General features: G+C 41.1%; 1 protein-coding gene across 3 annotated transcripts in view; it reads right to left on the bottom strand.

Moving 5' to 3' along the window:
• Window positions 1–24,940, bottom strand: part of SC1 (voltage-dependent cation channel SC1) — a 207,907-nt gene that overhangs the window by 41,328 nt on the left and 141,639 nt on the right. For all 3 annotated transcript variants that reach the window (NM_001258361.1, XM_062673803.1, XM_062673804.1), the window contains 1 exon segment: window positions 1,796–2,016. In NM_001258361.1, coding sequence (NP_001245290.1) covers window positions 1,796–2,016 — 221 coding nt within the window.

The following is a 24,940-nucleotide window of genomic DNA, read 5'->3' as shown; positions in this document are numbered from 1 at the left end:
GCATTATTTAAAAAAAATATTAGCATTGTGCACTTCTTCTCTATATTCTCTATAAGTGTGGAAAATTTCATACTCCTCCGTCGGCACAATTTTCGTAAAAAGGGATACAAAGTTTTTGCTTCACGTATTAATATATAGATTAAGTAAATAAGCGGTAAATATGCGAAGGGAAGACAAGACATTTGCTAGAGTTAGGCAATAATGGAAGATGTTACAAGATGGCTATATGGAGACACATTCTGTAAACACATATCAATAATTTAACCAACGTTAAAAGACTCATTAAATAGAATTGTACTGAAATATGTGGTTCAAATTAAGCCATAAAATGTAAAAAAAAATGAGTAAACATTTTTTTAAAGGTGCACGGTACGTAGCCTGAATTTAACATCAACCGAATTAATTTCTGTCAACTAAATTCCAATTGCTCCTTTAATTAAAATGTAAATGTGGAAATTTGGGTCTCTCAACGAAAACTGCAATTAACACGTTAGCCTTTATAATTAAGTGACAAGGAGACAACTACTGAAACTTCTTTGTAATTAGGTCCGTATTTAAATGGCGCGGTGTTTCACTTTTGTCTCCTGCTCCTTAGAGATTTCAGTAGGATATTATGTTTTTGCGACGATCCGTTCGTAATCCAATTCTGAGCGAGGCTAAAGGCGAGATTTGCCGAAAGAATTTGTCCGGGCGTTTGCTCAAACGAAATCATCTTGATGCATAATATTAGATTTAGTATTTTTCTTTATTAAAAGTATAAAATAAGTGCGAAGATTTTTATTATTTAATTAGCTGACCCGACAGACTTCATAGTGCCTCCATCGATAAATAAAAAACCTAAGCTTTTGTATAAAATAAACTTAAAACAAACAAAAGGAATCCGTCCGACGGGGGACACATCAAAGGATAAACAAAATTGTTATATTCATTTAATTCCGAGAATTTTCATATTTATCTAACTTTTAAGCCTTCTCTGGACTTCCAAAAATAATTCAAGACCAAAATTAGCCAAATCGATCTAGCCGTTCTCGAGTTTTAGTGAGACTAACGAACAGCAATTCATTTTTATATATAGAGATAAAAGATAAATGATCTAATGTGTTATATACAAACAGTAAATATTCAACGCGATGTTAATACATAAATGATTAAATATGCTTGTGTTCAAAGTATACGTTTTGTACTGAAAAATATTAGTTCAAACAAGAACACGATTCGTAAATGTTAAGAGATATTAAGTAAACTAAATCTCGCTGAGTTTAGTAGTCATGTAGGGGCTTTGTCATCCATCTTTCAAGTTAATCATGAGACCAGATTCAGAGTACCCTGTTTTATTGTCATCAGATATATTTGGCTGAGATAATAGATATGCTTAAGTAAAATTAATATAAAGATTTCAATACATTCGTAACACCAAATTACACTGAAATCGAACCAATAGAGAGCGTATAATTTTATTAGTATTTTAAGCAAATACCGAATACCACAACTTATAAATATGTATATATGTATGTATAAATATGGTAATTTACTGGTGGTTGGACCTCTTGTGAGTTCGCACGGGTAAGTACCACCACCCCGCCTATTTCTTCCGTGAAGCATTAATGCGTTTCGGTTTGAAGGGTGGGGCAGTCGTTGTAACTATACTTGAGATCTTAGAATTTATATCGCAAGTTAGGTGGCGCATTTACGTTGTATATGTCTATGGGCTTAAATAACCACTTAACACCAGGTGGGCTGTGAGCTCATCCACCCATCTGAGCAATAAAAAAAAAGTAAGTTTATATATTCTTACCTGGCATAATAGAGACAGTCTTTAGTGCTCTCAACACTCTGAAGGTCCTAAGGCCGGCCAAATTTCCCACTTCCATACCGATTGTGGCGTACCCTGATGTGATCACGACGAAGTCCAGCCAGTTCCACGGGTTCCTAAGGTAAGTGTACTTGTTCAGGATAAAGCCCTTGGCTATGCATTTGATTATCATCTCCGCCGTGTAGATCGCCAGGAATATGTATCTGAGAACAAATTAAAACAGAAAATTGTACTTGATATTTTTCAGTATCTTCAGTAAATTTTTTTAGAATTTATGTTACTAAATAAAACAAATAATGTTGTGTTTATTGATTATAATAATAATAAACACTATGTTTTGAATACTATTTTTTTTTTGGAATGAAGCTCCTTATGGGGCGATGCAGAGGGGTACCCTAACCGGGAAAAACGTCCGTAACGTAAGATTTATATTAGTAATGCACACAGTGTACGACTTAACTTTGTAATAACGTACAAAAAATAACATATTTTTATTGTATAGGTCCTCCCAAGCTCCGTCATAGAGATCGGTCCTGGGCTACTTGCATCCAGCGGATTATCTATAGTATATTACGATATTATGATGTATACTATAGATAAATATAATCCATGTGGATTCATGTTACATATCCATGTGATAATTCTTAAAAATCTAAAATAATCAATCAATAGTAATAATCGAACGTGCTTAAAAACTCAAACATAAAATTTTATCTTTTTTATTTGATCCAAACCAGCGACCCGCCCTCACTTCGCTTCGGGAACTGTAATTTATTATTGATCTTATTGAATTTTCTCTCCTCATCTCTCTTAATATCGCGCGCTATTTTACTTATAATAACAATTCAAGTACTTGTCAAAATGATATAGTGTAAGAGATAAAATTTGTCTACTTTAAATACGAGATGCAATAAAAGTATTTATTTTCATATTAGGATCAATTTGTAACTACCAAAAATATGCGTTAGAAATAAATTATCAATATTTATTGCATTTATGATTCACTATTTTGGCGATAATGGCTTACACATAAATGAAAGATATATATGCTGCTGCAAGCTTTTTTGTAGAACTATTTAAGATAAACATATCCATAATAAATTATATACGACTAACTCCATCGGTTTTTCAGCGCACGCCAGAATGGCACGCAAATGTCAGATTTTTTTCCAACCTACTTGACATTTATCATTATATTTTGAATAATTCACACTACATCTTCATAAATTATAAGCCTATGTGTATTTACTGGTGGTAGGACCTCTTGTGAGTCCGCACGGGTAGGTACCACCGCCCCGCCTATTTCTGCCGTGAAGCAGTAATGCGTTTCGGTTTGAAGGGTGGGGCAGCCGTTGTGACTATACTGAGACCTTAGAACTATATCTCAAGGTGTGTGGCGCATTTACGTTGTAGGTGTCTATGGGCTCCAGTAACCACTTAACACCAGGTGGGCTGTGAGCTCGTCCACACATCTAAGCAATAAAAAAAAAAAAAAAAAAAATATTCTGATGTGTGAGTTATATTATTGTAAAGTTTCATCAAAATCGATACAGTAGTTTTTGCGTGAAATCTATGTATTAATACGTGAAGCAAAAACTTTGTATCTCTTTTTACGAAAATTGCGCGGACGGAGGAGTATGAAATTTTCCACACTTATAGATAATATAGAGAAGAAGTGCACAATGCAAATATTTTTTTTAAATAATGCATAAAAGATTTTTTTTTTTTTATCAGGAGGAAATCGCCGGACTTCCGCCCTCCCCTGGGGATGAAGGGCGGGGCATGTCGGAGTCGAACTGACTAAAATCTCCTGTCGCTCAACAACCCGCGTCCGAACCTCGCATGAGACAGAACCCATGAAAAGGCAAAGGGGGGAAAGTGAAGCGTTTAGTGCGGAGCACATCTCTCCCATCACCCTCCCCCTCGGGACGCCGGACTGGCGGTCGTCGGCGCCACGACCACCAGCCCTCTCGGTTGGCAGGCTATCCGGAGCCCGCCTAGATGGCGCCGGTTAGAATGGGTTATCCTACGGAATACCCCGCTGGGTCAGAACCAGCGTGGGTCGAGGATAGCCGGCCTTGCATCACCCGGATGCTCTTGCGTAAAACGCGTGCAGAGCAGCTTGCACGTCGTCTTCTTAGGCCCCCTTCGCCGGTCCACAGACTGACATGTGAAGGGGACCCGAAACCCTTAGAGGGCCAGGGCTTGGGCGAGATCCGCCTCCCTGGCCCCCGCCCGACGGCGGCGGGCTTGCGCGTCTCTCACGCGCCCCGCCGCCTCCTTCTGCGAGATGGTGCACTCGCAGAAGTCGAGCATCGCCTTCCACGACTCGTCGACACCGAGCATCGATGCCACAACACTCGGCAACGACAAGTCGTTTCCTATTTTTGCGACGAGGACACAGCGCCACCCCTCCCATGCGGGGCAGGCGACGAGCGTATGCTCTGCCGTGTCCAAGTCGCAACCACAATGGTGGCACTCTGCCGCCGGCTCGGCTCCGATCCGGTGCAGGAACTCACCGAAACAACCATGCCCAGTGAGCACCTGCGTGAGCCGTCCTCTGTCACGATTCACCTAATCCACAAGGACCACCCCCAACAAACGAGGGACCAGGCTCTGAAAGTGAGCACGGAAGGTCCAACGACTGCACCCCGACCCCGATACGGACGCCTCCAACCACGATATGGGCATCGACAGGTGGCACTCTCCGGGGCTTGTGGAACCACATGGCCTCGGATTTACTGAGCCATGCATAAAAGATACATTAAATCAGTAAAGAAAACATTACACACACTACAAACCATGTATTTGACGTACACACGCATACAATTTATTTTCAAACTTTTGTTCTTGACGTCTGTGCTCAAATTGAGAATAGATTAAATATTGTTTGATTATAGAAGTATAAAATACAATCATAATAGTGTACAAACTTACAACTCCAATTAATTATAGTCGAATTTCGACTACTGCGGGACCTCTAGTAGTAAAAAACATACAACCATACATTCTTACAAACTTTCACATTTATAATATTATTAGTAGGATTCTATACTCATTCAATTCGTCCTGCGTCATATTGCGGTAGACGTACGTGTGTATGCCGACATGCAATGTAGTCATTACATTGCGAGCACGACTATACAAGGTGTGGGGCTCCTTTTTGGAGCGACTATACCTTCTCAGAAATCCTCATTAATTTTTGACAATCTAATTATGTTAAGCTCGGACAAAAGGCGAAATTGAATAAGAAACTGAAATAAATTTGTGTTGAGTGAAATAGGATATCAATTTTTTTTAAATATTTTTTTGGTTGAGGAACAGAATACGAACTATGATTATCGACATACACTGCTAATTCATTATACGTGTAAAATTGTAATAAAAGCTACATGATCTTAGTTATAACTTTGGAATTAGTCGAAACATAAGTATAGTTTATAACAATTATTCACTATATTATTTTAATGAAAACAATCAAAACATTTATAAATTAGAATTATTTAATACGTATGTAAGTTTACGAATTTTAATAGAAATTTAGGTATTTTATAGTGAAATTATTTTGTGTCAAAAGTATATAAAAATTCTTGAATTGACTATCAAACTAATGAAGATTATTTTCATGAAATTTCAATAACACAAAAAACTAATGTTATTTTAGCTGACGTTTTTCTTAGAAAAAGTATATTATATATTTTATATAATAAAAGTATATGTATATAAAGAAAAAAAAGAAAAAAATAGTAATTTTCAGTTAAGTATTGAAAACTAAGCAGAATATAAGTGCGTGTTAAGCGTTCATCTCTTTAAAATAGTAGTCTTACGTATTTTTTTACCACTCTTAATGGCCACGACGAGATTATACCTTGATGCTAAATAAACATTAAATGTATTAACGTAATTGCCGGCATAACTTTGACAATGAAACATGAATTCTCAACTGTGATTCATTCAAGTCTCGATTATCTATAAATTAATACGTGAAGCAAAAACTTTGTATCCCTTTTTACGAAAATTGTGCGGACGGAGGAGTATGAAATTTTCCACACTTATAGAGAATATAGAGAAGAAGTGCACAATGTTAATTTTTTTTTAAAATAAATAATAAAAGATACATTATATCAATAAAGAAAGCATTACACACACTACATACCGTGTATTTGACGCACACACGCATGCATACTATTTATTGTCAAACTTTTGTTCTTGACGTCTGTTGTCAAATTGAGATTAAATATTGTTTGTCTTTGTTAATATTTTTTATAGAGTAAACTTGGCGAAATTTGTGATTATAGAAGTATAAAATACAATCGTAGTAGTGTACAAACTTATAATATCAATTAATTATAGTCGAATTTCGACTACTGCGGGACCTCTAGTATTGTATAATTACGCGTATATTACTGGATTTACTATACAGAATTTAACACGCAACAAAAATACCTTGTGACCTGGATGACTGGCTTCTACTGACCACCCACTTATGTATGTATATACACATACACTGTCATAGAATTAGTGATCGGATTATCGTTTGGATTTAATTAAAATCTGTCATAAATATTCTTTTTTTATTTTCATTTATATGTAATTGTCTGGGTGTATTATATGGTAATAACAGAATTAAAGATGCACCACGTATAAAATGTAAAATTGCTATTTACTTGGATGTGCGCTATAAAAAATTCACCAAGAGCGTCTCTTTTATAGGATAGCTTTTCCTAGTATAAATGTAATAAGTGCGCCCCTCAAAGTTTTACGATGTATTGTTGAACGGGATATGAGAGTTCTAAAGGGTTTTTATTAGCTTACTCAGGCGCCTTGCGACCGAGCGGTCTTAAGTGCCACCTAGCTATTGATTAATTAATTGTTACTGTATGTTAATGCATAAGGTTTTTAACTCGGGGTTTTGGCCTATTAAGTTTCTCGCCGGATTTTCTGAGTGGGTCGCGTTTCCAATCCAGTGGTAGATTCTACGAAGCACTGCTCTTGCTAGGGATAGTGTTAGCCAATTTGCCAGGTTAGAGACCTGTGAGCTCACCTACTCGTCAGGTGAATCTACTTGAACCCCTTGAGGTTACTAGAATAAATAGGGGAAAAAATGGGGACAATAAGGCTCAGTGAGTTTATTAGCATTAAACACGTTTAGCCAAAACAAACCGAGACACATACGATACGTTTTTTTAATGAAAAATCAACCTTATCTACCTTAAGTTACATACGGTACATGCACGCAATCACCCTGAGATACGAGAAGTCTCCGTTTTAGAGTACAGCAGCTGCCCCGCCCTTCAAATCGAAACGCATCGCTTTATCACGACAGAGCTAAGCGGGGTGGTGGTACCTACCCATGCCGGCTCACAAGATTCAATCTCATTGTTGTACTTAACAGCATCAGTATCGTGTATCAATTTGAAGCTAGAAGATCTTAATAATTGAATTAAATAATCCGGACTTCAGCGATGTCATATCCAGCGCCTTTCACAATGTAATTCTTCGAACACTACTATACTACAATCGGATCGTCGCGTCCCCTTACGGGGGCGTGGGACGAGCCTTGGGGAAGCCCCTCTGCCCGGGCTTGTAAGTCCTTGTCTATTAAAGCAGGGGTGATGAGCTGCGGGATTATGTTGGTTGGGTCTGAGCTGATGGTGGGTGGTATTCTTGTTCTTCCCTCTTCTCTTCTCTTCTTTCAACAAATATCAAATCTTTCTAATAGCCTTTAAAAAAATACCTTTATCTAAACCACCATATTAAGGTAAGCTTTGAGTTTAAAATAACACACGCTACTAACTATGTTGTTTTTTGTCTGTCGTAATTCCAATACATTATTTGCGTTTCAGTCATTTCAGAAGAGATGATATACGTTGTTTTAAAAGTAGGTGTCTCTGTATACGTTACTTTAGCGAAGAGCAAAGCCAATCTATCACACTGGCGTCGTTGAGCCAGCTTGACGAAGTGCTTGCCACTCGACGTTGTAAAGTTACTGTAATATACTCACAAGCTGACGACAAGATAAAATCAACTTTTAGTGCTGGAGTATAAGCTCATAATCCGTTAGCTGACAAGACAATTTGTTTATTCAAAGTGTAAGTAGGTAGTAAATTATTATGATTAATAAATGACAAAAGAGTGTGATAAATGTGAGAATCTTTTAAAATGACACGAGAAAATATGTTGTTAACTTTGTTTTCTTAGCGATTTGAGTAATTTAATTTTCAAATTTATTACTGAAATTTAAGTGACATAAACTTTTGACAAAAAGTTTTTGGATAAAAAAAAACTATAATAACAACTGGGAACAAATCACGCACGGTCATTCGGTCCCAAATTAGAATTCCTTGTGTTATCTCGTGTACCCGAGACTTACATACATATCTACTTTATATTTTTAAATATATACATATATAGATAATAAATACTCAAATGAAGAGAAAAAAAAAACTATTCATCGCACGAATGTTTGCCCTATGTGAGAAACGAACCTACTACTGCACCACCGAAATAGTCGCATTAAAATATCTGTTTAAATTTTTATCTGTTCAATGTCTCTGGGGGTGTTTTTGCTATAGTCATATATTTTAAGCCGTTGTAACTATACTTGAGACAGAAGTTATATCTTAAGGTGGGTGGCACTTTTACGTCGTAGATGTCTATGGGCTCCAGTAACCACTCAACACCAGGTGGGCTGTGAGCTCGTCCACCCATCTAAGCAATAAAAATAAAATAAAAAAGCTTTGACGAGTTTTATAGTATTGACATTATAAATAATTGCATAAATATTCTTGTTTCCTAGATAACCATAACATAGATTTATTTGACGGCGCCAAGGATGGTTGAGCGGTCGTTTCATCATCATTCGTATTCTATAAAGCTTAATTCTTTACAATAAGTCTTTTAAATAATTATAATTTCAAGTTGATTTACTTTCTTAATTAAGAATTCTCATGACTACACAGCAAGCCGACAATTTCGTTTATTAGAGTTTCAACTCTGTTACGGAGTTTACCCCGTACTTTTTTATTCTAGACTAAACAACATTCCATCGGTTCAATAACAATCAAAACAAGGCCTTAATAATATTACAGTGATATTTATTATAAGTAAGTTTTTTGATAGCGTTACGACGTGTTTCGTACTGAAACAGATTTTTCGTGTTTCTGTATTTTTATTAATATCGAGTATTAGGCAATACATCTTCAAGACAACACAAATCTTAACCTAGGTACAGTAAGGTTCGATCTCGCCTGTAGACGGCCGGCTAGCCAACCAGAAGCTTGCTGAGCAACCCCTCCCAGCCTACGGGCTGAGATCGCCGTCATATAGTAACTTAACACACGCGTTCCGCGGCAGACATTCTTTATTACAAACAACAAAAATTACCCAACGCAAGTCACGCGTAACCATTAGAACCAGCGACAATTGTTCATCGTGTACCAGTCAAGGGACAGACGGTCCCACCTCCGGAAACGACGCTGAGCCCAGGGAGCGCGAGGCAGTGGAAGGAAGGCGAACCGGTAAGTCTTCAGACTTATTTCGTTCCTTACTGTACATATTCTGTGGTCCTTCGAGCCGGATTACATAGCGTGACCTTGTGTTGTCTTGAGTTAGTATTCATTTTTAATTTGTAATAAAATAAAATTCACGATAACCGCCATTAACTCGCGCTGCTCCGTAGCCATCATGGCGGATATCGAACAAGATTTGTTTGAACGCGAAATAATTCTTGACGATATCAAACGTACACTACAAGTTGCTCAAATTAATGAACAGCAATTTAGATCTCGTGTTATAGACCTAACTTCTCAACACAGAAAGTTCTCAAAGCTACAATCGAAAATTGAAAAGTTTCTAATAAAATCGAAATGTTTCGATAAAGATGAACAGCTTAAAATTCGTGGTGATTTTAATGATTGTTACTACGCCATAATTGCTCATATGAATAGTTTGAAAAAATCGGATGAAGAGAGTAGACGAATGAGTCGACCTTCAATTGTAAATTCTTCGTTCAATGCTCATAGCGGTGGTTGCGCAACCAAACTACCCACCTTACCTATGCCGTGTTTCAACGGGGAACCTACCGAGTGGCCCCCGTTTTATGATTTATTTCGTTCGTTAGTGCACGACAGTGATGCCTTCACCAACACGGAGAAATTCCGTTATTTACTTTTAACTTTAAAAAATGAGCCGTATAATTTAATAAAGTCACTACCGATAACTGAGGACAATTACTTTGTGGCTTTGAACATTTTAATTTCTCGGTATGATAATAAACGGGTGATCGCAGTGAAACATATCGACAAAATACTCGATATCGAACCTTGTTCCGAAAGAAACATTCTTACTTTGCGTAATTTACTGAACGTATATCAAGAAAATATAAAAGCGTTGGAAGTTATGCCATTGCCCACGAAACAATGGAGTTTTTTATTATTGAACATCCTACTGCGTAAAATACCACCCTCAATACGTAAGAGGTTCGAGTTATCTCTAATAAAACCATGCGATATTCCAGACATTGACACGTTAATAAACTTCTTAGAACGTGAGATATCTGCATGCCAGTTTTCAAACTCAAATTCGGTTAGTTTAAATACAAATGTTAAAATGGTCGAACACGGGGGTAGTTCTCGAACATTACCGCAAAATTCATCCCGTGTTGTTTCTAAGTCAAGCGAAGCAACCTTAGGTACGCGACGTTCATTTGCCGCTAGCGTCATTCATGACGTTCCCTTAATAAATAAAAACACGAATTTATGTTTATGTTGTGAGGCTCAGCATACGTTAAATAAATGCAGCAAATTTCTAAATTTATCTCCGCGTGATAGATATTCTTTCATTCAAAATAAAAACGTTTGTTTTAATTGTTTAAATGTCGGTCATGATGTGAAACAATGCAAGTCCAATTTTGTGTGTCGCTCGTGTCAAAAAAGACATCACACTTTGCTTCATTTTGATTCTCATCGTTTGTCGGTTACAGTAAATAGTGGTATGACAGAAAGTAGTTCTGCATCTCTCTCGCGCAACGATTCATCTCAATCTGACGTAGCCGCTCAACACGTCATGACCGCGGTGAATCACACACAGTCTACTGCATCGTGTGTTCGGGGTACAGTTTTGTTAGCCACAGCGCTCATCCATGTATGTGTGACTCCGCGTATTAAACACATCGTTCGATGTATTGTAGATAGTGGTAGTCAGGCGACATTTATCACAGAGGCTTGCGCGCAGCGTTTAAATTTAGCGCGTAAATATACTAACGTTCCGGTGTTCGGTGTGGGTGATAGTAAGCCTGTATATCCGAATGGCTTCGTAACGTTTTGCGTTACCCCTCGCAATGGGGATCAGCCTTCGATTCCGGTTGAAGCATTTATTTTACCAAAGATTGTTTTACAAAATATGCCAAGCCTTTCTTTACCTTTCACGGAATGGCCTCATATACAGAATAATACATTAGCTGATCCCAATTTTCATACTCCACAACCAGTGGAAATGCTTTTAGGTGCGGACATACTGTCCCAAATATTATTAGGCAATGTGATTACGGGACCACCTGGTTCGCCGATAGCTATAAATAGCATCTTCGGTTATCTATTGTTAGGTAGTCTTTCTTTCAATCACAATTCTTCCCCTGTTACTACAGGAATACAAGTTTATCATTCAAGTTTTAGCTCATCCTACGATGACATGGAACTAACAAAATTTTGGGAACTGGAGTCGTTGCCTGACAGGAAAGAGTTCACTCCAGATGAAACTTTGTGCGAATCGTTATTTGTTAGCTCACATACTCGTGACAAAACCGGACGATACATAGTCCCCCTTCCGCTTAGACCGGATTCCCCGTCCTTAGGTGAATCCCGGAGTATAGCTTTAGCTAGATTAAATAAATTAGAATATCGTTTAGAACGTAACCCTTTGTTAAAAATGGACTATCACACGTGTTTAAAAGAATACGAGGATCTTGACCACATGGAGTTAGTTAACACTCCATCCCTGGTCCCGGACAATTCGTATTACATACCGCACCACTGCGTGGTCAAAGAATCGAGTACTACTACTCGAACGCGCGTTGTTTTTGATGCAGGTTGCAAAACTTCCAATGGAAAGTCTTTGAATGACATCTTGTTAGTCGGTCCTAAATTGCATCAAGATATAGTCGATGTTTTACTAAAATTTAGATTAAATTCTATTGCTTTCACGGCAGATATAAAACAAATTTACCGAAACATTTTAATACGCGAGTCGGATCGCGATTTTCAACGAATCTTATGGCGGTCATCATTAAATGAACCCGTACGCGACTATCGACTCCGAACAGTTACTTTCGGCATTAGTTCTTCACCATATTTAGCATTACGCACGATACGACAACTAGCTGTCGATGAGCAGACGCGGTTCCCGTTAGCCTCCGAGGTCCTGAGGGACCAAGTGTTTGTTGATGACGTAGTCACGGGAGAAAGTGACGAGTCACGTGCTTTAGTTTTACAACAACAATTAATTGGTATTTGTCAATCAGCGGGATTCGAACTGCGAAAGTGGTGCAGCAACTCGCCCGCGATACTCGCGGCAGTTCAGACGCCAAGTCTTCACGGTGAGCGGCAGGACAACATATCCTTCGCTTCCATGGAAAATGATATGCAAATCAAAGTCCTCGGTCTGCAGTGGAACCCAAAGCTTGACGTCTTTTCATTTTCTGTTCAAGTAGGAACCGATAAAATAACAAAACGTGCGATTCTCTCTCAAATAGCGAAAATTTATGATCCCATGGGTTGGCTCGCTCCTGTCACTTTATATGCCAAACATTTAATACAATTATTATGGTTATCAAAAGTTGGCTGGGACGACCCACTGCCCGTGAATATAGCAAACGCGTGGTCGACCTTTATCAATGAGTTACCACTCTTATCGCAATTAGAAATTCCACGTTATGTTTTGCCAAATACATACGCTGTCCAAATTCATGGGTTTTCGGACGCATCCGAGAAAGCATATGCTGCTAGCATTTACCTACGTCTTACGGACTTACAACATAATGTTAGATGCTTTCTTTTAATTGCAAAAACTCGCGTGGCGCCTATCAAACCGGTTTTGACGATACCACGCTTAGAGTTATGTGCGGCGGTATTATTGTCTCAGCTGTGTGAGAGGGTGCTATGTATTTATAAAGATCGTGTGAACTGCGAAGATATATACGCATGGTCAGATTCTTCTATTGTGTTAGCGTGGCTTCGATCACCACCTCACGAATGGAAAACCTTCGTGTCTAATCGAACGAGCGAGATACTCTCACGACTTCCAGCAAGGTGCTGGCGTCACGTTCCATCTGAGGATAACCCAGCAGATGCTCCATCTCGTGGGATGCTTCCTCAAACATTTCTAAATAATGAAATGTGGTTTAATGGCCCACCGTGGCTTGCCCGAGAGCCGTTTTGCTGGCCCACGAACAAAAACATTCCTAATACTACGGAGGAAAGACGTAATTTAACAGTAATGCTGAATTCAGTAATAACACAACCGGAGGACGTGGAATTCATATCACGCTTTTCCACGTTAGGTAAACTCGTTAGAATTACAGCTCGAATATTTCGTTTTTACAATAATTGTAAGCGAATAAAAAAATCCTATCCTGATTTTATTACAGTGTCCGAGTATGAGTTTTCTTTAATGAAATTAATTCACAGAGATCAATTATTTTGTTTTTATGAGGACATAAAAAATATTTCACAGGGAAAATATCCTTCAAATAAACTCAGACGTTTAAATCCCTTTCTTGACAAAGACAATAATTTACGAGTAGAAGGACGACTTCACAAGTCGATTTTGAATTTTGATTCTAAGTACCAGTCGATTCTACCTAAAAAACATCATTTAACTTTTTTAATAATCGATAACGCTCATATCATAAATTTGCATGCCGGACCTCGGTCTGTTCAACACATTTTATTTCAAAGATTCTGGATCTTATCCAGTCGCAATAAATGGTTTCACAAACGCGGACCACTCATACGTGAAGGCACCATTGTCGTGGTACGCGACGATAATCTTCCTCCATTACACTGGAGACTGGCTCGCGTACACGCTCTTCATCCCGGGTCCGACAATGTTACTCGCGTAGTAACTGTTCAAATCGGTAATACCTTCGTTAAACGTGCAGTAGTCAAACTTTGTCTACTTCCAATAAATTAACTTTTTTATTATTATTATGTTACTCATTGCTTTTTTAATTTTTTTTTATTAGTACTTTTAATTTTCACACATACGTGGTTGAGTTACTGAGGTTTAAATTCCTTCATAAGTAGTGTTAAAACAATTGCATTATTTTAAGGTGAGCGGCATGTTTCGTACTGAAACAGATTTTTCGTGTTTCTGTATTTTTATTAATATCGAGTATTAGGCAATACATCTTCAAGACAACACAAATCTTAACCTAGGTACAGTAAGGTTCGATCTCGCCTGTAGACGGCCGGCTAGCCAACCAGAAGCTTGCTGAGCAACCCCTCCCAGCCTACGGGCTGAGATCGCCGTCATATAGTAACTTAACACACGCGTTCCGCGGCAGACATTCTTTATTACAAACAACAAAAATTACCCAACGCAAGTCACGCGTAACCATTAGAACCAGCGACAATTGTTCATCGTGTACCAGTCAAGGGACAGACGGTCCCACCTCCGGAAACGACGCTGAGCCCAGGGAGCGCGAGGCAGTGGAAGGAAGGCGAACCGGTAAGTCTTCAGACTTATTTCGTTCCTTACTGTACACGACGTTTACAATGTCAAAATTTGACATAAGTCATTCTCCACGATGTTGTTTTGTGACTTTAATTGACCCAAAGAACCCAATAGAATTGAATATTTTGAAATATGTATAAAATTGATGTTGTGTTTATGTGCTCCGCTAACAATTGAACATCAGGTAGTTGGTGAATTCATCTGTAAAAATAAAGCAATTTAAATTACACCAGTTGATGTTCATATGAAATTAATATAACTCAGTTTGGTTATTCTGCAAAAAATGCATACCTTTAAATTGCTAGACTTAGTGGGAGTTCTTAACTAATTTTTTTTTTTCCTAATTCGCTATCTGGTCATGTCATTAACCCTGCATAGATTTTTATTTTTTATTGCCCTTGTAGGCAACGAGCATTCGGCCCACCTGATGGTGAGTGATTACCGTCGCCTATGGTCTTCAGCAATGCCAGGGGCAAAGCCAAGCCGCTGCCTACCGTTGAGTATTTTCCACAAGCCTCGTTTGAAGAAGGACAAGATGAAGAAATTTCCATCGGTCCCATAAAAATAATATCATATTTTTTCCGTTTCACTACAAACTTCAAAGAAAACTGTCACCAATTCTAAGTCTTAAGGTCAAAACGTAAATTTAGCTTCAAGCACTTCACAGACGGAGTGCCTTTTACATTTATTTTATTGTCACATAATCTATTTTACGAAGAGAAGCTCACTTTTGATAAAACGTTTCCATTTAAAGGTGTCTTACGAGTCTTTTAAAGGTGTCCAGAGTTACTACATCCATCTACTTTGCGTTTACATAAATATTGCAGAGATTACTTAAATTTATTTTTGAGGATTTTCCGAAGTCAATTTTGAAGTTATTGCATAACTTATATCGCGGGCTTTGAGCGTGGCGACCGAATCACGAAATCCCGTAACGAAAATAATACCTAACACCTCCCACTCCGCCTATCATGTAGCTCGCGTTTAACACATTCACACGTTGCGCTTGTGTAGTGTTAATTTTTTGCTTTTGTCAATGTTTATAAATACTTATATAGCGTGGTCTTATTTTATTATTGTTTTAATATTAAATTATTTTGTCTAATTATAATTACATAAGTTGATAAAGAATGCTATGCAATAGCTTTACCGCAGCAGTCCCCGAGTGCCATTAGTTTTTTTTTTGCTGCGAATACGGGTAATCGAGCTTACGGCCCACCTGATATTAAATAGACCGGAGTCATCTGATCTAAATGCGGACACATACCCCGAAACACAATGAGGATATCAGCACTTCAACATACAAATTACGCATTCGATATCATTGTTCAGTGTCCCACAAATGTCGAATTGATTTCTCGTATCAATCCTCATTTTGACAAGTCGATCATGATTACGCGAAATTTCGAAGCCGACTATATCCGCTTCGAATCGGTGGCCGGTTGTCATAAGCTGACGTTTATCCGGGACCACCGCGGCTGTGTTTGCGAAGCCAAACGGAACCCTGAATAAGTCGTGGGCTTAGATAGGTTGTTTGACGATCGAAATTGATACGCTTCTGACCGAGTCACATAATTCTGGATTATGTTCTCTGAATTCGAAATTTTATAAATGCTGAATATAGATTGCTGAATTATCGTAAATTTTCGTTGGTACGGTGCGATACATGCTAAGTGGTCTGATGCATTCTGGGGACTAAGGTCTAATGTGATTATCACTTGAATTCGTCGGGGCCTAAAGGATAAGACGTCGGGTGCATTCGTATCGAGCGATGCAACGGTGTTTGAATCCCGCCGGCGGGTACCAATTTTTCCAATGAAATAATATGTTCTTAAGAAATGTTCACGATTGACTTCCACGGTGCCTTCACCGTTGTTGTTATTCCTATATTATTATTATTATTTATTATAATTAAGGAATAACAATATTTGCTAGACTTAGTGGGAGTTTAAAATCAAACCCGCAAAATTATAACGTAATTATTGGTGGTAGGACCTGTTGCGAGTCCGCACGGGTAGGTACCACCACCCCGTCTATTTCTGCCGTGAAGCAGTAATGCGTTTCGGTTTGAACCACTGAAAACAGGTGGGCTGTGAGCTCGTCCACCCATCTAAGTGAAAAAAAGACTTTACAAAACATCCGTTCTAACTTGAGCTATAATTTTTACACAGCAAAGCCTTTATCTGCCTATGGAATATAAAACGAAAAATAGCTATTAACATTTGCATATCCCGACGTATCATCACTCATTTTATTAAACGTGACAGTGAATCGACAGGAAATTAAGTGAGCTGCTAGAACGTGAACGAACAAGGCCCGCAATTGTTTGTTTGAAACAACTAAATATGTCGGTCGAAGCGGGGTCACGGTCCTTCTCAATCAATATAGCCTGTTGATAGCGCAATACAACAAGCCTTAGTTTTCAATGTGTACACGAAATACCGCATTGCCTACAATTCAATGCATTAGTCCGTGAATAGATTGTAACATTTCAAACGCGGTAAAGTGTAGAACTTTTTTTTTATGATTGAGGGATTACTGTTGGCCCGGAGGTCTTTCCAGTTTCACGAGGACAGGTGGACGAGCAAGGGCTCAGCCAGGAGGGGCAGGATTTGCTACCCGAGCGTCTCCAAAGGAAACCTAACAACTCAAGAGTAGCTGCTTCGTGAATGAATCTACTACCGGATCGGAATCGCGAGCCGCTGAGAAGATCCGGCGAGAAACTCAACGGGCTGATGTTTAGGTTAGGTTGCTCGTCGAACTCTATGCCGGGCTCGACGAGTACGGTTACCAGGGTCCCTACTCCTAGTGTTCTAGGTGCTGGTCGCGTATCATAATTAAGAATCGTGCGACAATAAAAATAATATCAAAGTTAGGAGTTTAATTAAAATATTATATTTATTTTGTTTCATTTTTTCATCAATATTTTCGTTATTTCTTGGTAAGACAGCCCTAATTTATGTGCAAAAATAATGTGATTGTAACATATAGCTGTAGGTCAAGAAGCGAATTTCGGTAATTCTAAATGTAGGGCTCACCATACAAGTAATCAACGTATTTACATACTCAACGCACATATTATTTTCATTTACTCTTTGTATATGAGAATTATTATATATGAGATAAAACAGAAGAAGGGTTTGACATCAGGCAGGCGGCTGGTCGTACAACTCATGCAAAATACTTATGCAAAATTATAAGAGGACAAACTGCGCCAACTCCGCATGCAGTAAGATATGGGAAACAAGAACACTATTCGTACGTGACTACGTGATACCAAGGAAAATTTTTGTACAAGTATCTGATTCCAAAAATAAATTTAAAAAAATATTTTACTGATCATCTTCAAAATTAATGTAAAGGAATAAAAGTTGAAGTAATTAAAATCATAAAGTTATGATAAGTCTGTCGATAAATGTAAGCCAACCACACAACAATAAGCGTAGAACATCAACTCATATTGGGAATTCAGTTGATAGAATATCAGCTATTTGTTGGGTGTTTTTAATAAGAAGAGCTGCCGAAGATCTTAATTTTAATTGCAGTTACAACCACATACTTATTTTGATATTTTTTTCAGTTATATTTTTTTTTTAATTTTTAAATTAAACTTTAAAATTTTTCAAGCTAGCTGTTTGTAGGAATTATAGCCCATTTTTGTTTTGTGGAAGTTGTGATCTGAACTAATAGAAACTTGTATATATACTACTATGTATATAGTTATAACTAGTCAATATATTACATGTTTTAAGGACACGACCTTTAGTAATGAAGAAAGCGACGAAGAAGAAGAAGATGTTAGTTTTAAGTAATTAAAAAAGACGCTTAAACAAGAAATCAAACTAACAATATATTTCAACTTTTTTTATTCTGCTGATACCGGTAAGATGTTAAGGCGAAGTTTTAACATTATATTCATTATATTATTGTCATCGTTCCGTGTAATTTAGTCAAGATAATGTTCAAAGGTTCCGTACATACAAATGTAAAGACGGAAAACTAATAAAAGCGTGTCAAAAACTTCCTCTAACGTCACGTCAGAATATCTGTTTGTAATTAGTTATTTAAATTAATTAAAGTCAACCTCAAATATGCTAAAAGGGTTGTGTTAAAGGAATTATTGTACACCTAAAATGAGAACGCTAAGGAATAGAGTTACTAATTTAAAGAAGACAGGCTTTATCCAAGTACACTTTATAATATGTCGTCGTCGGTCGTCGTGGCCTAACGGATAAGACGTCCGGTGCATTCGTGTTGAAGCGATGCAACGGTGTTCGAATCTCGCAGGCGGGTACCAATTTTTCAAATGAAATACGTACTCAACAAATGTTCACGATTGACTTCCACGGTGAAGGAATAACATCGTGTAATAAAAAAGAAACCCGCAAAATTATAATTTGCGTAATTACTGGTGGTAGGACCACTTGTGAGTCCGCGCGGGTGGGTACCACCACCCTGCCTATTTCTTCCGTGAAGCAGTAATACGTTTCGGTTTGAAGGGTGGGTGGGGCAGCCGTTGTTACTATGCTTGAGACCTTAGAACTTATATTTCAAGGTGGGTGGCGCATTTACGTTGTGGATGTCTATGGGCTGCAGTTACCACTTAACACGAGGTGGGCTGTGAGCTCGTCCACCCATCTAAGCAAGAAAAAAAATATGTCCAATATACATTTACTGTTAAAAAAAGACTGCTCTTTTGTGTTGACTATGTTACGTAGTAGATTGATCTTCGTATGCTAGTTAATAGATAGCCTTAGTTAGGCGATGCAACGCGAATTAATAGTCAACAGCTTAGCTATTTCTTGATTAAGCATTAATTTACGATGAAGCACAGGAGGTAAATTAATACCTTATAATTAATGATTGAACATTCAAATTACTCACTGAATTATTTTACTTTTACCGATGGGAACATGATGGATTAAATATTATAATGAGGAATAGCAGATAATGAGACACTGGGGAACATCCTTGGGCGATTCAATTAAAATATATTTTAAATACTTCACTGAATTCATACCAAAATTTAACCCACTGAGTTTCTCGCCGGATCTTCTCAGTGGGTCGCGTTTCCGATCCGGTGGTAGATTCTGCGAAGCACTGCTCTTGCTAGGGTCAGTGTTTGCAACTCTCCGGTTTGAGCCTCGTGAGCTCACCTACAAACGTTAGGGCGAAGCTGAAATAGCCTCTCAAGGCTATCAGCATAGGTAGGGAAAAAAAAACCAAAATTGAGTGAAATATAGACATAATAAAACATATTATGTATACACATACTTTATGATGTATACACATACTCTCTTCTTCTAGTGTATTATTATAAATTTAAGATCTTGTTTAGTGGGATCGCGAGTTTGGATAGACTCCAAATTATTCCGATAGAGGCACCCGTCACGTGCGGACGTGCTCATCGACCACTCGATCGCCCGGTCTTTGTTCGCCCGGCTTTTGTTAGCCCGGCCATTGTTCGCGCGGCCTGTGTTCGTGATACATCTGCCGACCAAGTGTGTTTCCTGGAAGCTTTTATGTTTTGTTTAGTTATTTTTGTGTTCGTGGAACATTTGCCGACAAAGTGTTTTCCTGCAAGTATTTATTTGTTTTGTTTCCTTTTGTAATTTCTGTTTTGTTGAGCTTTTTCTTTGTCCTGTAGTAATCGCGCCGCATTGCCACCTGTGTTCAATAGAACCGCTCAGGTCCGAGAAGTTGGGGCCTCGCCGCAAGGCGAGTGTTTTCAAGACCCGGGGCCGCCCCACCTGGGTACTCAGCGATCATGGACGCTGTATTCACGGAATTCCTCCGACTTCGCCACCCACAGCTCGCCTCAGAGTTTCTGGCCTTCAAGGCCAATCACACTGCGAGCCCTCTCGAGGACTCCGCCGCGCTCGCTGCTCCTGCGTCGCCTGTACCTGCGTGCAGAGCTTCTGCATTGAGCACCGCAGCCTCTGTCGTGCCTGCCGCTCCCGTGTCGCCTATACTGGCGAGAAAAGCTGCTGCGTCGTCCGCCGTGACCATCGTTTCAGCTGAGCGATCATCCGCGGCCTCCGTCGCGCCCTCTAAAACACCTACACTTGCTCGTAGGTCGCCTGCACCCGCCTCCTCGTGCTCCGACTCTGACTCGGACATGGAGGTCGACCTCGCCCCCGCCTCATCGACGGATGGATTCACCCTGGTACAGAAGGGTAAGAAGCGTGCCGCGGAGTCTCGAGCTCCCGTGGCCGCTAAAATTAGCAAAGCCGCGAACGCGTCGCGCCCCCGCCCTCAGACTCCCGTTGCGCCCCCAGCCCATGCCACTCCGTCGCCGCGTCCGGTGGCACAAAATAAAACCCAGACCCCTCCCCCGGTTATCCTTCAGAAGGCAGCTTGGGATCGAGTTTGCCTGGCCCTTAAGGCCAAAAATATAAATTTCACGAATGCCCGTAACCTCGCGAACGGCATTCAAATTAAGGATCAAACACCCGACGACCATAGGGCCCTCTCTTCTTACCTCCGTAAGGAACGTATAAGTTTCCATACTTATACGCTCCAGGAGGAGCGCGAACTCCGCGTTGTAATACGCGGAATCCCTAAAGAGTTAGATGTAGAGCTCGTCAAGGCCGATCTGTTAGAACAGGGCTTTCCAGTGAATTCTGTGCACCGTATGCACACCGGTCGCGGTAGGGAGCCATATAATATGGTTCTAGTCACCCTCCAGCCTACCCCCGAGGGTAAGAAAATCTTCAACACACAGACCGTCTGTAGGCTCTCCGGTATCGCCATCGAAGCCCCCCATAAAAAAGGCACTCCTAGCCAGTGCCATAACTGTCAATTGTACGGGCACTCTTCCCGTAACTGTCACGCGCGCCCCCGATGTGTTAAGTGTTTGGGCGATCACGCCACGGCCCTCTGCGTTCGCGACCAAATAACCGCGACGGAACCGCCTAGCTGCGTCCTGTGTCGAACACAGGGTCACCCCGCGAATTACCGTGGTTGCCCCCGAGCCCCTAAAATAAATCGCCGCGTCGCCCGCCAAAACCGCCTCCGAGCTTCCGGCCCAGACATCAAAGCCTCGGCACCCTCTGCGTCGCAGGCTAAGCCAGCGTTCGTTCCGGCGACGGTGCCCAGTGTCTCGGCCTGGGCAAAACCGCTGCCGTACACGAACACGGCTACAACTCCCTCCTCCGCGATTCGTCCCGCCCCCGCGACTCGTCCCTCTCCCGCGATTTGCCCTCCGACCGCGTCCGAAAATCTCGCTTTAGCGATCGACTTCTTTCAGTCGATCAACTTTGAGCGCGTTAATGCTTTGGGCGACGCCATTCGCGCTGCCTCCACTGCACAACACTTTATCGCCGTTGTGCAGGAATACGCCGACGTATACGCGTCATTAAATACGTACGTCCTCCCCTCACTCCGCCGGTAATCAATGGCGTATATAAGTAGAATAAAGCCCCTATCCGTAACGATAGGATTTTTTAACGCTTACGGTCTCGCAAATCAACGTGATCAGGTTTCTGACTTTTTGCGTGACCATCAAATTGATATCTTTTTAGTGCAGGAGACCCTACTTAAGCCCGCGCGCCTTGACCCTAAAATCGCGAACTATAACATGGTCAGGAACGACAGGCTCTCTGCCCGTGGTGGTGGTACCGTCATTTACTATAGAAGAGCCCTGCATTGCGTCCCGCTCGATCCTCCCGCGCTCGCTAATATCGAAGCATCAGTGTGCCGAATCTCACTGACGGGACACGCGCCGATCGTTATCGCGTCCGTTTATCTTCCACCGGATAAGATCGTTCTAAGCAGTGATATCGAGGCGCTGCTCGGTATGGGGAGCTCTGTCATTCTGGCGGGCGACCTAAATTGTAAACACATCAGGTGGAACTCACACACCACAACCCCGAATGGCAGGCGGCTTGACGCGTTAGTCGATGATCTCGCCTTCGATATCGTCGCTCCGCTAACCCCGACTCACTACCCGCTAAATATCGCGCATCGCCCGGATATACTCGACATAGCGTTATTAAAAAACGTAACTCTGCGCTTACACTCGATCGAAGTAGTTTCAGAGTTAGATTCAGACCACCGTCCCGTCGTTATGAAGCTCGGTCGCGCTCCCGATTCCGTTCCCGTCACGAGGACTGTGGTGGATTGGCACACGCTGGGCATCAGCCTGGCTGAATCTGATCCACCATCGCTCCCGTTTAACCCGGACTCTATCCCGTCTCCTCAGGATACCGCTGAAGCCATAGACATCTTAACGTCACACATCACCTCGACATTAGATAGGTCATCGAAACAAGTTGTAGCGGAGGACTTCCTTCACCGCTTCAAATTGTCCGACGATATTAGGGAACTCCTTAGAGCTAAGAACGCCTCGATACGCGCCTACGACAGGTATCCTACCGCGGAAAATCGTATTCGAATGCGTGCCCTACAACGCGACGTAAAGTCTCGCATCGCCGAAGTCCGAGATGCCAGATGGTCTGATTTCTTAGAAGGACTCGCGCCCTCCCAAAGGTCTTACTACCGCTTAGCTCGTACTCTCAAATCGGATACGGTAGTAACTATGCCACCCCTCGTAGGCCCCTCAGGCCGACTCGCGGCGTTCGATGATGACGAAAAAGCAGAGCTGCTGGCCGATACATTGCAAACCCAGTGCACGCCCAGCACTCAATCCGTGGACTCTGTTCATGTAGAATTAGTAGACAGTGAGGTAGAACGCAGAGCCTCCTTGCCACCATCGGATGCGTTACCACCCGTCACCCCGATAGAAGTTAAAGACTTGATCAAAGACCTACGTCCTCGCAAGGCTCCCGGTTCCGACGGTATATCTAACCACGTTATTAAACTTCTACCCGTCCAACTCATCGTGATATTGGCATCTATTTTCAATGCCGCTATGGCGAACTGTATCTTTCCCGCGGTGTGGAAAGAAGCGGACGTTATCGGCATACATAAACCCGGTAAACCAAAAAATCATCCGACGAGCTACCGCCCGATTAGCCTCCTCATGTCTCTAGGCAAACTGTATGAGCGTCTGCTCTACAAACGCCTCAGAGACTTCGTCTCATCCAAGGGCATTCTCATCGATGAACAATTCGGATTCCGTACAAATCACTCATGCGTTCAACAGGTGCACCGCCTCACGGAGCACATTCTTGTGGGGCTTAATCGACCAAAACCGTTATACACGGGAGCTCTCTTCTTCGACGTCGCAAAAGCGTTCGACAAAGTCTGGCACAATGGTTTGATTTTCAAACTATTCAACATGGGCGTGCCGGATAGTCTCGTGCTCATCATACGGGACTTCTTGTCGAACCGCTCTTTTCGATATCGAGTCGAGGGAACCCGCTCCTCCCCACGACCTCTCACAGCTGGAGTCCCGCAAGGCTCTGTCCTCTCACCCCTCCTATTTAGCTTATTCGTCAACGATATTCCCCGGTCGCCGCCGACCCATTTAGCTTTATTCGCCGACGACACGACTGTTTACTATTCTAGTAGAAATAAGTCCCTAATCGCGAAGAAGCTTCAGAGCGCAGCCCTAGCCCTAGGACAGTGGTTCCGAAAATGGCGCATAGACATCAACCCAGCGAAAAGTACTGCGGTGCTATTTCAGAGGGGAAGCTCCACACGGATTTCCTCCCGGATTAGGAGGAGGAATCTCACACCCCCGATTACTCTCTTTAGACAACCCATACCCTGGGCCAGGAAGGTCAAGTACCTGGGCGTTACCCTGGATGCATCGATGACATTCCGCCCGCATATAAAATCAGTCCGTGACCGTGCCGCGTTTATTCTCGGTAGACTCTACCCCATGATCTGTAAGCGGAGTAAAATGTCCCTTCGGAACAAGGTGACACTTTACAAAACTTGCATAAGGCCCGTCATGACTTACGCGAGTGTGGTGTTCGCTCACGCGGCCCGCACACACATAGACACCCTCCAATCCCTACAATCCCGCTTTTGCAGGTTAGCTGTCGGGGCTCCGTGGTTCGTGAGGAACGTTGACCTACACGACGACCTGGGCCTCGAATCAATTCGGAAATACATGAAGTCAGCGTCGGAACGATACTTCGATAAGGCTATGCGTCATGATAATCGCCTTATCGTAGCCGCCGCTGACTACTCCCCGAATCCTGATCATGCAGGAGCCAGTCACCGTCGACGCCCTAGACACGTCCTTACGGATCCATCAGATCCAATAACCTTTGCATTAGATGCCTTCAGCTCTAATACTAGGGGCAGGCTTAGGGACCCCGGTAACCGTACTCGTCGAACTCGACAAAGAGGTCGACGTGCAACCTAACCCATGCATCAGCCCGCTGAGTTTCTCGCCGGATCTTCTCAGCGGGTCGCGATTCCGATCCGGTAGTAGATTCATTCGCGAAACAATTGCTCTTGAGTTGTTAGGTCTCCTTCGGA

The sequence above is a fragment of the Bombyx mori genome, chromosome 19 (assembly GCF_030269925.1).
Source record: "Bombyx mori chromosome 19, ASM3026992v2".
In the NCBI taxonomy this organism is placed as follows: domain Eukaryota; kingdom Metazoa; phylum Arthropoda; class Insecta; order Lepidoptera; family Bombycidae; genus Bombyx; species Bombyx mori.
Note: the sequence above shows the minus strand (reverse complement) of the source record. Positions and strands in the feature narration are given on the sequence as shown.